This window comes from Monodon monoceros, unplaced genomic scaffold (assembly GCF_005190385.1).
Source record: "Monodon monoceros isolate NGI ecotype Baffin Bay Population unplaced genomic scaffold, NGI_Narwhal_1 Super_Scaffold_18, whole genome shotgun sequence".
Taxonomy (NCBI): domain Eukaryota; kingdom Metazoa; phylum Chordata; class Mammalia; order Artiodactyla; family Monodontidae; genus Monodon; species Monodon monoceros.
The window spans coordinates 48725528-48738903 of NW_021703774.1; the positions used below are offsets into that span (position 1 = coordinate 48725528).

Here is a 13376-nt window from a genome sequence, read left to right on the forward strand (position 1 = left end):
AAACAGAAACTAACACACCACTGTAAAGCAATTATACCCCAATAAAGATGTTAAAAAAAAAAACATTTATAGAAACACAAAAACTTCTTTAAACTACAACATTGAACAAAGGTGAACAAAACCATACAGAAAAAGAAACATCCACAAAAATGAAAATTAACATTAAACATCAATACTTACACAACAAAGGGGACTGTTCGCATAATAAAGCTAACAAAGAGTCACACAGAAAGACAAAAGCATCAACTATCAAAATACTACTTTGTCTCAACACCTCCTTCTCTTTCGGCCTGGGAGGTCACCAGGCCCTAAGCATCTAGTTTATTTTTTCCTCCCTCCTCTCTCATGCTTCCATCCTTTTCTCACTGGGGTACCAGTGCAGGAGTCTCCTGGATGTGGCTAGCCGCGCAGCAGCTCCTAAGGCAGCAGTGGCTGTGCTTCGAGGAATGTAGAGCTTCTGAGAAATCTGGTGCTCAGGAGACAAAATCAAAGACAGCTGGTCCATGGCTCCCTGACTTTTATCTTTGAACACTGTAATAGCATGGCTACTAGAAAAATCTTCATTCTCTAGGCTCTCTGGAGAGCTTTCCACTGAAAAAGAAAGAAAACACAGGTCTTTTCAAGAGGTTCTCACACTCTCCCATTCTAGATCTTTAGTAACGTGTGTTACAACCATCTTCTGGTTAGGTGGTGCCAATTACCAATGGCAAATCAGAGAGAAAGAGACTCAGAAACCAGTCAAAAAATGGAAAGGAGATGAGGATGGGGGATCATGCGCTGAGATAAAATAAATCTTGTCAGGATGAGGGCAAAGAAGAGAGGACAAAATATCTACTTGTGAATAAGGAAGGGAAGATCTCTTTCTAGGACATCAAAAAAATAAATTGGATATAATTCCAATTCCAGGGAAGAATCCTTAAGCTCCCTTACTTCCTCCTCTCAGCAGTGAGCAAAATGGTGTCCCACGGGCCTTCTCTATTGTGAAAGTGGTCCCAATTCCAAGTCTGCCAGCATAAAAACAAAACTGACCAAACTGACCATAAAAATGAAAATTAACATTAATTAACATTAACTGTGTTTGCTAAGAAATTCCAAAAGCCAATTATTAGCCACAAAAAGAATTCCTTGGGAATTAGTTTAACTAAGAAGAAGTAATCTTTTCAATGGAATAAAACTGCTGGGAACTCCATGCTGAGCGTTCTTAATAGCCACGGAAGTGGATACTAGCATCCTCACATGTGCACTCTAGACCAGGGCTACTGAAGGAGCTGGTCTATGAATTGTTTGAACCTGCCTGCAATGAGAGAAGGAGCTTTTGCCAACATATAAACCAACACACTGCTTCCTTCAAGAAAGTCCTCCTTTAGGAAAAAAAAAAAAAAAACTAGGGGAGCTAAACAATGTGCTATTGTGTTGTCCATCATCACAAATGCTTCACAGGCTAGTACGGGTATGCCGACTACATTCTGAAAAGCACCGCTCTAGACCTTAAAATTACAGATTTCAAAAATTCAGAAAAATATCAGGCGTAATCCAATATCTTATTTTGCATCTTTAGCATCTAGCAGCAGTAGCATGTGGTACGTGTGCCATATATTTATGATAAATTAAATTAAGGAGAATTTTACAGGGTATTCTAAAAAGTAAAACTCTGACCGCAAGACTATAATTAATGCCCACTAGAGTGGAAAAGAGACAGTGAGTTCTAGTGAAATAATGGGGCTTTACAGGAAGTCGTTGGTGAGCTCAGATTTTAAAAGGTATAAAAACATGAAAGCAGGGACACACGATGAAAGAATTTAAAAGAGTAGCAAAACTTCTGCTTCCAGACATGATGCTAATTAAACAGGGATTGAAAAATAATCTCTCCTGCTTTAAACAACTGAAAAACTGGACAAAGTATATAAAACAACAGCTTTCAGACACTGAACAACAAGCTCAGAGGACAGTGCTCCCTGAGAGACGGGAAACAAAGTGAGCCCTACAAGTGCCTGAGCTCACTGTCAAAATAAAGCCCAGGCTGCAGTACAGGGAGGGAGAGTCCACATTGAGCCTGGAGGTCTCCCTGTGCTGAGAAGACAGAGTTTGGAATTTATGGAGGCCAGGTGTCCGGAATTCGTGGGGGAAAAGTACAAGTGAAGAGGCAGCTGCAGAGAGAGAAGAAGCTGGAGACCTGCAGAGGTCGCTTTGAGTCTTAGGCTGGGTAGCGATCTGGCTCACGTATGTGAGGGGACCACCAAGGCCAGGGAGAAAACCTACCTGAAAGGAGTAGGCAGAACAAACACTAGGCAATTTATACTGGGGCAAAATAGTTTGTGTTCCCACCAGCTACAGTGTAAAGACATCCTAACACATAGGACATCAAGTCCCATCAATACCCTCAGAAAGGTACTGCCTAGCAGGGCCAACAGACTTAAGGCTTTTCTAAATCAGCCTAATGAAACCTAAAATAAACACAGAAATAATCAAAGCAATTTCAGGTAATTTAATTACATTCCTCCCCCCCGCAATAAATTATACATAGACAGCAGGGAGGGAGGGAAGGAAGGAAGGAAGAAGGAAGGGAGGGAGGGAGGGAGGAAGGAAGAAAAAGAGATTCAGCCAACAACATATAATTCAGCATCTGCCATCCAATAAAAAATTACCAGATACACAAAGAAGCAGAAAAATATGACTTGTAATTAGGAGAAAAACCAATCAGTAGAAGCCAATTCAGAAATGACAGAATGCAGAAATGATACATATGCTAGAATCACAAGACAAGGGTATTACAATCGCTGTCATAAGAACACTCCAAGTATTCAAGAAGTGAATGTTGAGTATGCTGAAGAGAAAGATGGAAGATATAAAAAAGACCCAAACCAAACCCTAGAGATTATAAATTGAACTTCTGAGATGAAAAATATACTGGATGGGAAAAGAACATATTAAACACTGAACAAGAAAAGGTTATATTATGCTCATAGATCAGAAGACTCAATATTGTTAACATGTCACTTCTCCCCAACTTGATCTAGAGATTAAAAAAAAATCCCAATAAAGCTTTTAGCAGGCTTTCAGTAGAAATTAAACTAACCCTAAAATTCATATGGAATATGACCTAGAATAGCCAAAGCAATTTGAAAAAGAAGAACAAATTTATATGATTTCAAGACTTATTATAAAGCCACAAAAATCAAGACAGTGGTATAAAGGCAGACGTAATAGTAATAGAACAGAATGAAAGTCCAGAAATAGACCCTCACATATACAACTTAATTGGCTTTTGACAAAGACATCAAGGCAGTTTAATGGAGAAAGGACAGTCTTTTCAATAAATCATGCTGAAACAGCTGAATAATTATATGTAATCAAAATAAACATTGATCCTTACACCACACCATACACAAAAATTAACGAACTGGATCACAGACCTAATGCAGGACCTAAAACTATAGAACTTTTATAAGAAAATGTAAGAGGAAGTCTTAGTTACTTGAGTTAGGAAAGATTTCTAAATAGGACACAAAAAGTTCAAACTATAAAGGAAAAAAAAATCAACAAATCTGATTTCATCAAAAGGAAAACTTTTGCTCTTCCAAGGATGCTGTTACGGAAATGAAAAGGCAAGCCACATACCTGAAGTATTTGCAACAGATGAATCTGACAAAGGTTTTGTAACCAGAATAAAGAATTTTTACAAATCAATAAAAAGAAGATAATCCAACAAAAATGCACAAATACTTCAACAGGCAATTCACTAAAGAAGATATACAGATGGTACATAAACACATGAAAACATAGTCAACATCACTGGCAAATAGGAAAATGTAAATTAAAACCAAAATAAGATACCACCACACACCCACTAGGATGGTAAAATTTTAAAAGACTGGCGATATAATATGTTGCCAAGAAGATGAAGCAATCAGAACTTACGTATATCGCTGGTGTGAATTACCAAATGGTTCAGCCACTTCAGAAAACATTTTAGCAGTTCTTAAAAAGTTAAACAGGGGCTTCCCTGGTGCTGCAGTGGTTAAGAATCCGCCTGCCAATGCAGGGGACACAGGTTCCATCCTTGGTCCGGGAAGATCCCACGTGCCGCAGAGTAACTGAGTCCGTGCACCACAACTACTGAGCCTGAGCTCAAGAGCCCGCGAGCCACAACTACTGAGCCCATGTGCCACAACTACTGAAGCCCACACACTTACAGACCATGCTCCGCAACAAGAGAAGCCACTGCAATGAGAAGCCCGTGCACCGCAACAAAGAGTAGCCCCCACTCGCTGCAACTAGAGAAAACCCACGCACAGCAACAAAGACCCAACACAGCCAAAAATAAATAAATAGATTTATTTAAAAAAAAAAAAAAGTTAAACATGCAGTTAGCATATGACCCAGCAATTCCACTCCAAGGTACTTGCTGAATAGAAATAAAAAACATATGTCTACACAAAGAGCTGTATGTGAACACTCACAGCAGCTTTATTCATAATGGCCCAAATCTGGAAACAATCCAGATGTCTGTCATCTGGTGAACAGATAAACAAATTGAGGTATTTCCATACAACTGGGTACCACTCAACAATGAATAGGAACAAACTTTAGACACCAGCAACAACATAAATGAATCTCTAAAAATCACGCTAAATGAAAGAAATCAGACATAAAAACTACATACTGTATGACTCCCTTTATATGAAATTCTAGAAAAGGAAAAGTAACATGCCAGAAGCCAGAAAGTAGGGGGAGAGAATGACTGCAAAGGGATATGAGGAAGCCTTTTAGACTGACGGAAATATTCTATTATCATGACTGTGGTGCTTATTACAAGACTGTACACATTTGTCAGAACTCATAGCATTGTACACTTAAAAACTGGCAAGTTTTACTGTGCATAAACCTGACCCCGCCACCCCCCAAATTGCAGAAAAAAAAAGAAGAGTGGCAAAGTGAAAGCGAACAACTGGAGGAGTTCAGGCAAATGCTAACATCAGCAATTTTTCAAGTCATGTTCTGAAAAGATAAATGAAGGTTTTTAACAACGTGGCAAACCATTGCATTTGTCAACTGTATGTCAACCTACCTGAACCAGAGTGTTTTTGTGAGGAATCGACCACTGCAGGAGTTGAGTTGAGCACTGCTGTGGACAGCTGAAATTGCTTTGGACAAGTCTCAATGCTGCTAGGCTCAAACTGGCCACCTTCTGCTGACTGCTGTGACTGGATAAGAGAGATGTAGAACTCCTCCAATTCGGGCAACGTGGGAGAATCTGAGGAACTCTTTAAGTTTGGTTGCTACAGAATGGGGAAAATGGGGCAAAAGCATGAAAAGTAACTGTTAGTTCAACAGTAAGAATTAAGTCTATTTTGTTTCCTTACTTATATACAAAAGAATATTTTCATATCATAATTAATAAATAAAACTCCCCACTTTTAAAAATCTAGATACTCTCTGGAAAACAGGTCCGTCTCTAACTTAGTGACCATTAATTCAAGAAGCACGTATTGAATGCATATTATGAGCAAACATGGTACTGAGGGCTGCCAAGGAAGAACGGCAGGAAATGAGAGAAATAACATTCACTGAGCACTCATTGTCAGGCACAATGTTAGGTTCTTGGCATGTGTTTCTTCAATGAAACATCAGAACGTTTTTCCTAGGTTGCATCTTCTTTATTACCGCTTCCTTTACTTAGCATAATGCTTTTTTACAAGAGGCTTACCAAGTTATCCAATGTCAACCAGTAAGCGACAAGGCAGAGGGATGAACTCAGGCTAGCCTATGTTCTCTCTGCTCCATTACACCGCCTCCCAGTAAATACGATCCCTGTCCCTAAGGAGCTCACAGTCCTTGGCTAGGGAAACAGTACACGTGCTGCAGGTGGCCATGAAGAAGGCATTAACTGCATTCCGCAGCATCAAAAACATGCTAGGAGAACACAAAGGACTTAAGGGAGGGCTCCTCCGAAGAAGTGACAAAATGGAGTACTAAGAATCAGGGTTTGAGAGGAAAAGATGAACTTCCCAAACAAAGCCTCGATTTGGGCTAAAGCTCATGAATGAAGTGCCAAATTTTAATCAATAGATCCTATATCCTACCACAGAGTCGCTGCTGAAATAGCTGCAGTTTACAGTGTCTCAGAGAATTTGTCTTCTGTGATGCTAACTAACTGGCACTGACGATTAAGTGGGCCCCATCAGGACCAGGCCGTAATGAACCGACCTAAGTGGCTTACAGCCTGGGATCTGCCCAGGGTAAACTGAAACAAAATTTATACAAACAGAAAATGTAGCTTTGTGTGTTCTTTAGGCTGTGGAGTAGACATTTAATATCAGCTGGCATTCCTTTTGCATTCCTTTTTTCTTCCATTAGGAAACACCTTGTTCATTTTCAAACATGGCTGGCATGGATGTGACTGATATATAATTATGTCATATACAAATGGCTGTGCCCCTTTATCTGGCAGCAAAAATGAAAACTCTAAAAGTCCACATAGCTATCCTGCCATACAGTATGCTACTTCAGGAGAGCAAAGAGCTGGATTCAATTTTTTGCTTAATTTATGCAACTTCATGTATGTGCTTTAGCTACCCTTTAAGTTTATTCTCACTGAAAATGAGGTTCTTTCAATAAAGCTTCAGTGATAATTAAGTAAATATTAATATGGCAAACTTTTAGAGCTGGAAAGATCATTAATCCAAATCAGTCCTTGTAGACGGATAAACTAAGGCCCCAAAAGCCAACTTGTTCAAACTTGTGGTAAAGACTAAGCCACAGATTACAGAACTCCCAGACAGGTGTTTTTTACACTAAGCCCTGCTGCCTATTTTCAGTAGTTTAACAAAATCAAAATCAGAAACAGTTTTTTTAAAAGCTGTATCTTTCTTTCTTTCCTGATAAATATGATTTTGAAGAAAGACAAATTGTTAAAACATATTTAAATGCATTCTGACAGCTTTTCACACTGGAAAAAAAGAACATAGGTGAATGCCTTCTAAATGTGTATGCCAGTACTGAAAGCAAGTGCCTGTGGTCAACTTAAGCACTTAATTGAAAAGTAAGAGTCTCTTCCTCTAAACAGTGGTTTAGGGTGCTGCTGCTCAAAATGTGATTCACCATAAAGCAGCTTCAGCATCACCTGGAAGCCTGTAAGACATGGAGAACCTCAGTCCCCATACCAGATATGCTCAATCAGAATCTGCATTTTCACAAGATTCTCAGGTGATCTGTATGAACATTATAGTTTGAGAAGCATTGCTCTACCAGATTTATCCCTCTGTAGTTATCAACTACTGACTCCCTCGTAGTTGTCTGAAAATATACCTTTATGGAACTAGAGGTTAGTGGCAGATTTTCAAGAAACATGTTCATGATTTCTGAAACACTAACTTATGCAATCGAAAGAATAGCCCCAAACCACAACATACAACTTCATGCCCACTAGGATGGCTATAATTTTTTTTTTTTTTGCGGTATGCGGGCCTCTCACTGTTGTGGCCTCTCCCGTTGCAGAGCACAGGCTCCGGACACGCAGGCCTAGTGGCCATGGCCCACGGGCCCAGCCGCTCCGCAGCATGTGGGATCCTCCAGGACCGGGGCACGAACCTGCGTCCCCTGCATCGGCAGGCGGACTCTCAACCACTGCGCCACCAGGGAAGCCCTGTATAATCTTTTAAACTAGATAATAGCAAGTGTTGGCAAAGACGTGGACAAATTGGAACACTCTTATATTGCTGGTGGGAATGTAAAATGTTGCAACTGCTTGGAAAAGTCTGGCAATTCCTCAAAACACTAAACACAGAGTTAACATAGGACCCAGCCATTCAACTCTTAGGTATATACCTAAGAAAACTGAAAATGTATGTCCACATAAAAACACATACACAAATGTCACAGCAGCACTATTCATAATAGCAGAAAAACAGAAACAACTCAAATGTCCATCAGCTGACACATGGATAAACAGAACGTGGCCTATCCATACAATGGATTATTCAGCCACAAAAAGAAGTAAAGTACTGATACATGATACAACATGATGAACCTTGAGAACATTACGCTAAGAAGCCAGACACAAAAGGCCACACACTGTATTGATTCCAATTATATGAAATGTCCTGAAGAATAAGTAAATCAATAGAGAAAGTAAGATGAGTGGTTGCCTGGGGGGAAGAGGGTTGGGGAGTTTGGGTGGGGGTGACAGCTGAAGAATGCGTTTCTTTTTGAGATAATGAAAATGTTCTGAAATTCTTATGGTGATGATGGAGGCACAATATGCTAGTAAACTAGTGAATATACTAAAAGCCGTTGAATTGTACATTTTAAATGGGTGAACTGTATGGTATGTATATTATATCTCAATTAAGTTGAGGAGACAGAGGATGGAGTCTGAGCCCCACGAATGCGGAGGAGCTTTGACAAACTCCTCAGGCTTTCAGCTGAGATCTCCAAAGAATCATGCTTTAGGAGTAAGAGCCACATTCAAGGACTAGGGACAAAAGTGAAATATAGCAGTCCTCACCAAACCTAAACCAAGCCTCAATATGTGTGAAGGTGACTGGCTGGTATCTGCCAGCCACTAGACAACTGAACCCTCTTTGGAGGAAGCTATCTCATCCAGAGCCTCTCTAAATTCCATAATGTTCAACATTCAATTAAAAAGAACCATGAGGTACGCTCCGCCTGTCTTTCCCCTCCCCTGAATGCCCAAAACAGGATCAAATGACAAGATCAAATAGAGAAAAAAGGCAGTAAGAACACACTCAAAGGTAATTCAGATATTGAAATTATCTGCAAAAGACTTTAAAATAACTATGATTATTAACATGTTCAAGAAAATGGAAGTTACAGACAAAATTGAGGAAAATATGGAGAATTTAAACCGAGAACTGGAATCTATAAAATAAAGAATCAAATGGACATTCTAGAACTGGAAAATAATATGTTTGAAATTAAGAGCTCAACGTGTGGGTTTAACAGCAGACTGGATCCTGTAGAAGACAGGACTAGTGCACTGGAATAATCAATATAAAACCTCCAAACAGAGGCATTGCAAAAGAAAAAAAGAGAGCGAACAAGAAAACAGAGCCCAAGTGGGACTCAGCCAAAAGTTCTAACATACGTAGAACTGAAATGCCAGCAGGAAAGGAGAGAGATAATGAGGCAGAAGCAGTGTTTGATTAGATAAATGGACCAGAATTTTCTAAAACTGATGAGCAGTATCCATCTGCTGATTTAATAAGCTCAGTGATACATATGCAGAATAAATCCAAAGGAAATCACATCTAGATATATAATTATCAAAATGCTGAAAGCAAAAGACAGAAAAATCTTAAAAGAAGCCAGAGGGGGAAAAAAAGACATACCTTCAAAGGAGCAATGGTAACTGACAGCTGGCAATCCAACAGAAGCCAGAACATAAAGGAATGACATCTTCAAAGCATCGAAAGAAAACAGTGCCAACCTATCATTCAATACTCATGGAGAATATCCCTCAAAAAGGAAGATTAAAGTCAGAAATATGGGAAATTAAACATCATACTCCCGAACAACCAATGGGTCAAAAAAGATCAAAGGTAATTAGAAAATATTCTGAGACAGACAAAAATGAAAACACACAGTATACCAAAATTTATGGGATGCAGCAAAGGAAGAATTAAGAGGGGTGTTTCTAGCAATAAAACATTAAAAAAAGGATGAAAGATCTCAAACAACTCAATTTTACACCTTAAGGAACTAAGAAAAGAAGAACAAACTAAGACCAAAGTTAGCAGAAGGAAATAGTAAAAATTAGAGCAGAAATAAATGAAATAGAGAAAAGAAAAAAATCAATGAAACTAAGAGTTGTTTTATATATTGAAAATATAAACAAAACTGAGAAACCTTTAGCTAGACTAATGAAGAAAAAAAGACTCAAATGATATCAGAAAACAAAAAACATTACAACTAATGCTACAGAATTGAAAAGGATTTTGAGACCATTACAAACAACTGTACACAAACAAACTGGATAATCTGAAAGAAATGGATAAATTCTTAGAAACATACAGTCTTGCAAGACTGAATTAGGAAGAAATAGAAAATCTGAACAGACAGATTACTAGTAATGAAATTGAATCAGTAATCAAAAACCTCCCAACAAAGAAAAACACAAGATAAGATGGCTTCACTGGTAAAATTCTACCAAACATTTAAAGAATAATTAATACCAATTCTTCTCAAAGTCTTCCAAAAAACTGAACACTCCCAAACTCATTTTACAATGCCAGCATTACCCAGATACCAAAGGGATAGTGGTTTTTTTCTGAAGGGGTGATGAAAATGTTCTAAAATGGATTATACGGGTGGTTGCACAAGTCTGTGTATACTAAAAGTTATTTGAATTGCATACTTTAAGTGAATTACATGGTATGTGAGTTATAGTTCAATAAAGCTATTATATCTTAAAGAAAGACTACCTGAGAAACAAATATAAAAGTTTATTTTATCCTAAAGCTAAATCTGTGCTTTAAGTAACCTACATTTCTGGAACAGACTGTTCTATGTAATGCAGCATACTTTTATCAATGATCTCATGCAAAGTAACTATATTCTGTAGAAAATATATCACTCAGAAGGTTCATCTTCCACAAATCTGCTTTTCAACAATTCTCCTAGACTTGAGTCCTTCATTTTCAATGTAATGCACAAAAGTACAGAGACCATTAGCCAAATTTCACGATTCACACAAACAGTCCTGCTGTTTTCAGGATGGAGAAACACAAAACAAACGGATTTTGCTCCAGGGTTAGTGTTTTCTGCCAAAGCAACAAAAAGAAAAAATCTGGCCTAGATGATAGGACAGATACAGAACTTAAAATATATGATTAAGTGAAAATACCTGTTTTCCCTATCCCTAATGTAGAGGCTTAATCAATCTCTTAATTCTAGTCTCAGAATTTTTTTCTGGAGAGATGAATAACTACAGTAAGTTAACTGAAATTTATTTTTAAATAAACATACATTTTTATGTATATGTATTGTACCAAATGCTAAGAGAGGGATCATTAACCAGAATTTTACTTCCTAAAAGTGAAAGTATTTCCTCATGAAAACTTGTAACAATAACATTCGTTAGACATTTACATTTTGAATTCCGGTTGTGCCAGTATTTTTTTCTTGAGCACCCAGTCCTTCTGGTTTTTCAACTTCTACTTCCTTCCCACTCACAAGGCCTGAAGGCTGCCATGAAACATCCCATATATCTTTGGGTGTAGAAAAACACCAATCCTATAGAGAAAAAAATTGCAACAATAAACTGAGACATAGTGCCATATGATCCAAATGGAGGATAACTTGGGCAAGGTAAAGGCAAAGAGGCAATGTATACTAAACAAGAAAAGATATTTATTAACTTTCTATATCAGTGTGAGTTTTCCCCCTTGCTTCACTGGTCCATGCTCAATACACTGAATTCCTCTGAATACACAGATCACATTAAAAAAACACAACTCTCTTTGTAGTATTTTCTTCAATACTGTTTTCATGGTTAGATGATTTTCATGATCATCCAGTATTTAAATGGCACAAATAACAAGGGGCAACTTAAGTGTTGATAGTTCTTCTTTCTAAGAGCTGGTGGAAAATAAATTAAAATTCAAATATATAGGGCCCAATATTAGTAAATATACTCACTGCAGAGATCCAGACATAATATTACAAGGCAATGCAATAAAAATTAAATTAGGGAAAACTGTTTATTTCTAGATCCTAAGGCTGTGACTAGGTGCCAATGGTAAAACAAAAATCATAATGATTGATAGAATAGATAGCCACAATAAGTCCATGGTTTACTCTCCCCTGCTTCATCCTGCCCCCATCCCTAACACTACCATCTTTGGTGGGGGGGTGGGGGTGGGAATACATTCTTCTGAATTATTGTCTGATTAATCCCTATGAAATGCAGAATGCATAGCTTTTTTGAGGCTTGGACAATTACATTAATATTTCCTTTTGCAGTAGTGATTTGCTTTATGTTTTCCCAAGGATCTAACCTTCTGTGGCATTTCTTTACATGATGAATATGGTTTCTTTCCATCAAGCCTTGAGGTAGATAAGTGGGAGGCAGCATCACTTCCTTCTCCCATTTCAGCCTGCAAAGGTATCCAGTTCTCATCCCATATATCATCACCTATGGTTACTGACTCCAGGCATGGCATTCCAGTGGGAATCTCATCCTAGAATGTATCAGGTGACAAATAAAACTTTAATTTATGATTCCTGTATGTATTTTGAAATTTAGGTTTAAAATTTTTCCTAACTCCAGGTAAAGATGGAAGTTTGAGTACATAATTTATTACTCTCTCTCCTGACACATCACCAAAATAAAATAATTTAAGGTATAAACTTATGGTCAAAGAGAATGTAAAAGGAGAAAATATCACCTATGTTCTGGATACAGGAAATCAGACAACTGACAACTTATTATGCAGTCCTGAGAAAGTGGAATCCTGAGCTTGGAGCAGGAAAAACTGAGAGTCAACCCAAATTTATACCATAAATACTGCAAAAGTTCAGGAATTGCTCCTACAGAGTTTTTGGAATTGAGGGTGTAAAGTGGGAATGAAAACAAGAGCTCTCGTTAAAAGTCTGTGTAAGAAGCAGTTAGATCTCCAGGTACCCTCCCCTATTTAAAACACCCAGGAAACTACACCTCTTCCTCCTGCTGGAAGACTAGAGGTCTTCTGGAGGGTAAAGCTGAGGACGGTGCAAATATATAATAAAAACAGTAGAATTAAATGAAGGGTTGTTTTATACTGACTATAGAGCTCTGTCACTCTCTTTTTGATAGCAGGACAGAGATGAGAGTAAAGAATGCACAAACTTGAAGATAGATCCAATCTGATTATCCACTCTGAACAACTGAGAAAAAAATTGGAAAACAAACAAACATACATACAAAAATAGAGCCTCAGGGAACTATGGGACAATACCAAAAGGTTTAACATTTGTGTCGTCAAAGTCCAAGAAGAAGAAGAAAAAGAATGCAGTGCAGAAAAGTTATTTGAAGAAATATGTCTGAAAACTTCCCAAATTTGGTTTGGGAAGACACAGACCTACAGATTCGAAAAGCTTAGCAAAACTCAAACACAATAAACTCAAAGAAATTCGTGCCTACATAGATTACGATCAACATGGTGAAAACTAAAGACAAACAAATATCCTGAATGAAGCCAAAGAAAAATTACACATTATTATAGTGGAACAACAATATCAACACTGCACATATCTTGTATCAGAAAACATGAAAGCTAGAAGGAAGTGAAATGGAATTTTTAAAGGGTTGAAAGAAAAGAACTGGCAACCTAGAATTCTACATCCAGCAAAAGCATCCTTTAAGAATGAAGATGAAA

The 13376-nt window shown here is 37.9% G+C and overlaps 1 protein-coding gene across 3 annotated transcripts in view; it reads right to left on the reverse strand.

Moving 5' to 3' along the window:
• Positions 1-307: 307 nt before the first annotated feature.
• Positions 308-13376, reverse strand: part of TDRD5 (tudor domain containing 5) — an 85242-nt gene continuing 72173 nt past the window's right edge. Inside the window, exons 13-16 of one of the 3 annotated variants that reach the window (XM_029229340.1) lie at positions 12018-12200; positions 11110-11253; positions 5069-5279; positions 308-591 (exon numbers count right to left, since the gene is read on the reverse strand). In XM_029229340.1, coding sequence (XP_029085173.1) covers positions 344-591; positions 5069-5279; positions 11110-11253; positions 12018-12200 — 786 coding nt within the window. In that variant the 3' untranslated portion in view covers positions 308-343. The remainder of the gene's footprint in view (positions 592-5068; positions 5280-11109; positions 11254-12017; positions 12201-13376) is intronic. The other 2 variants (XM_029229339.1, XM_029229342.1) reach the window with 2 other exon arrangements.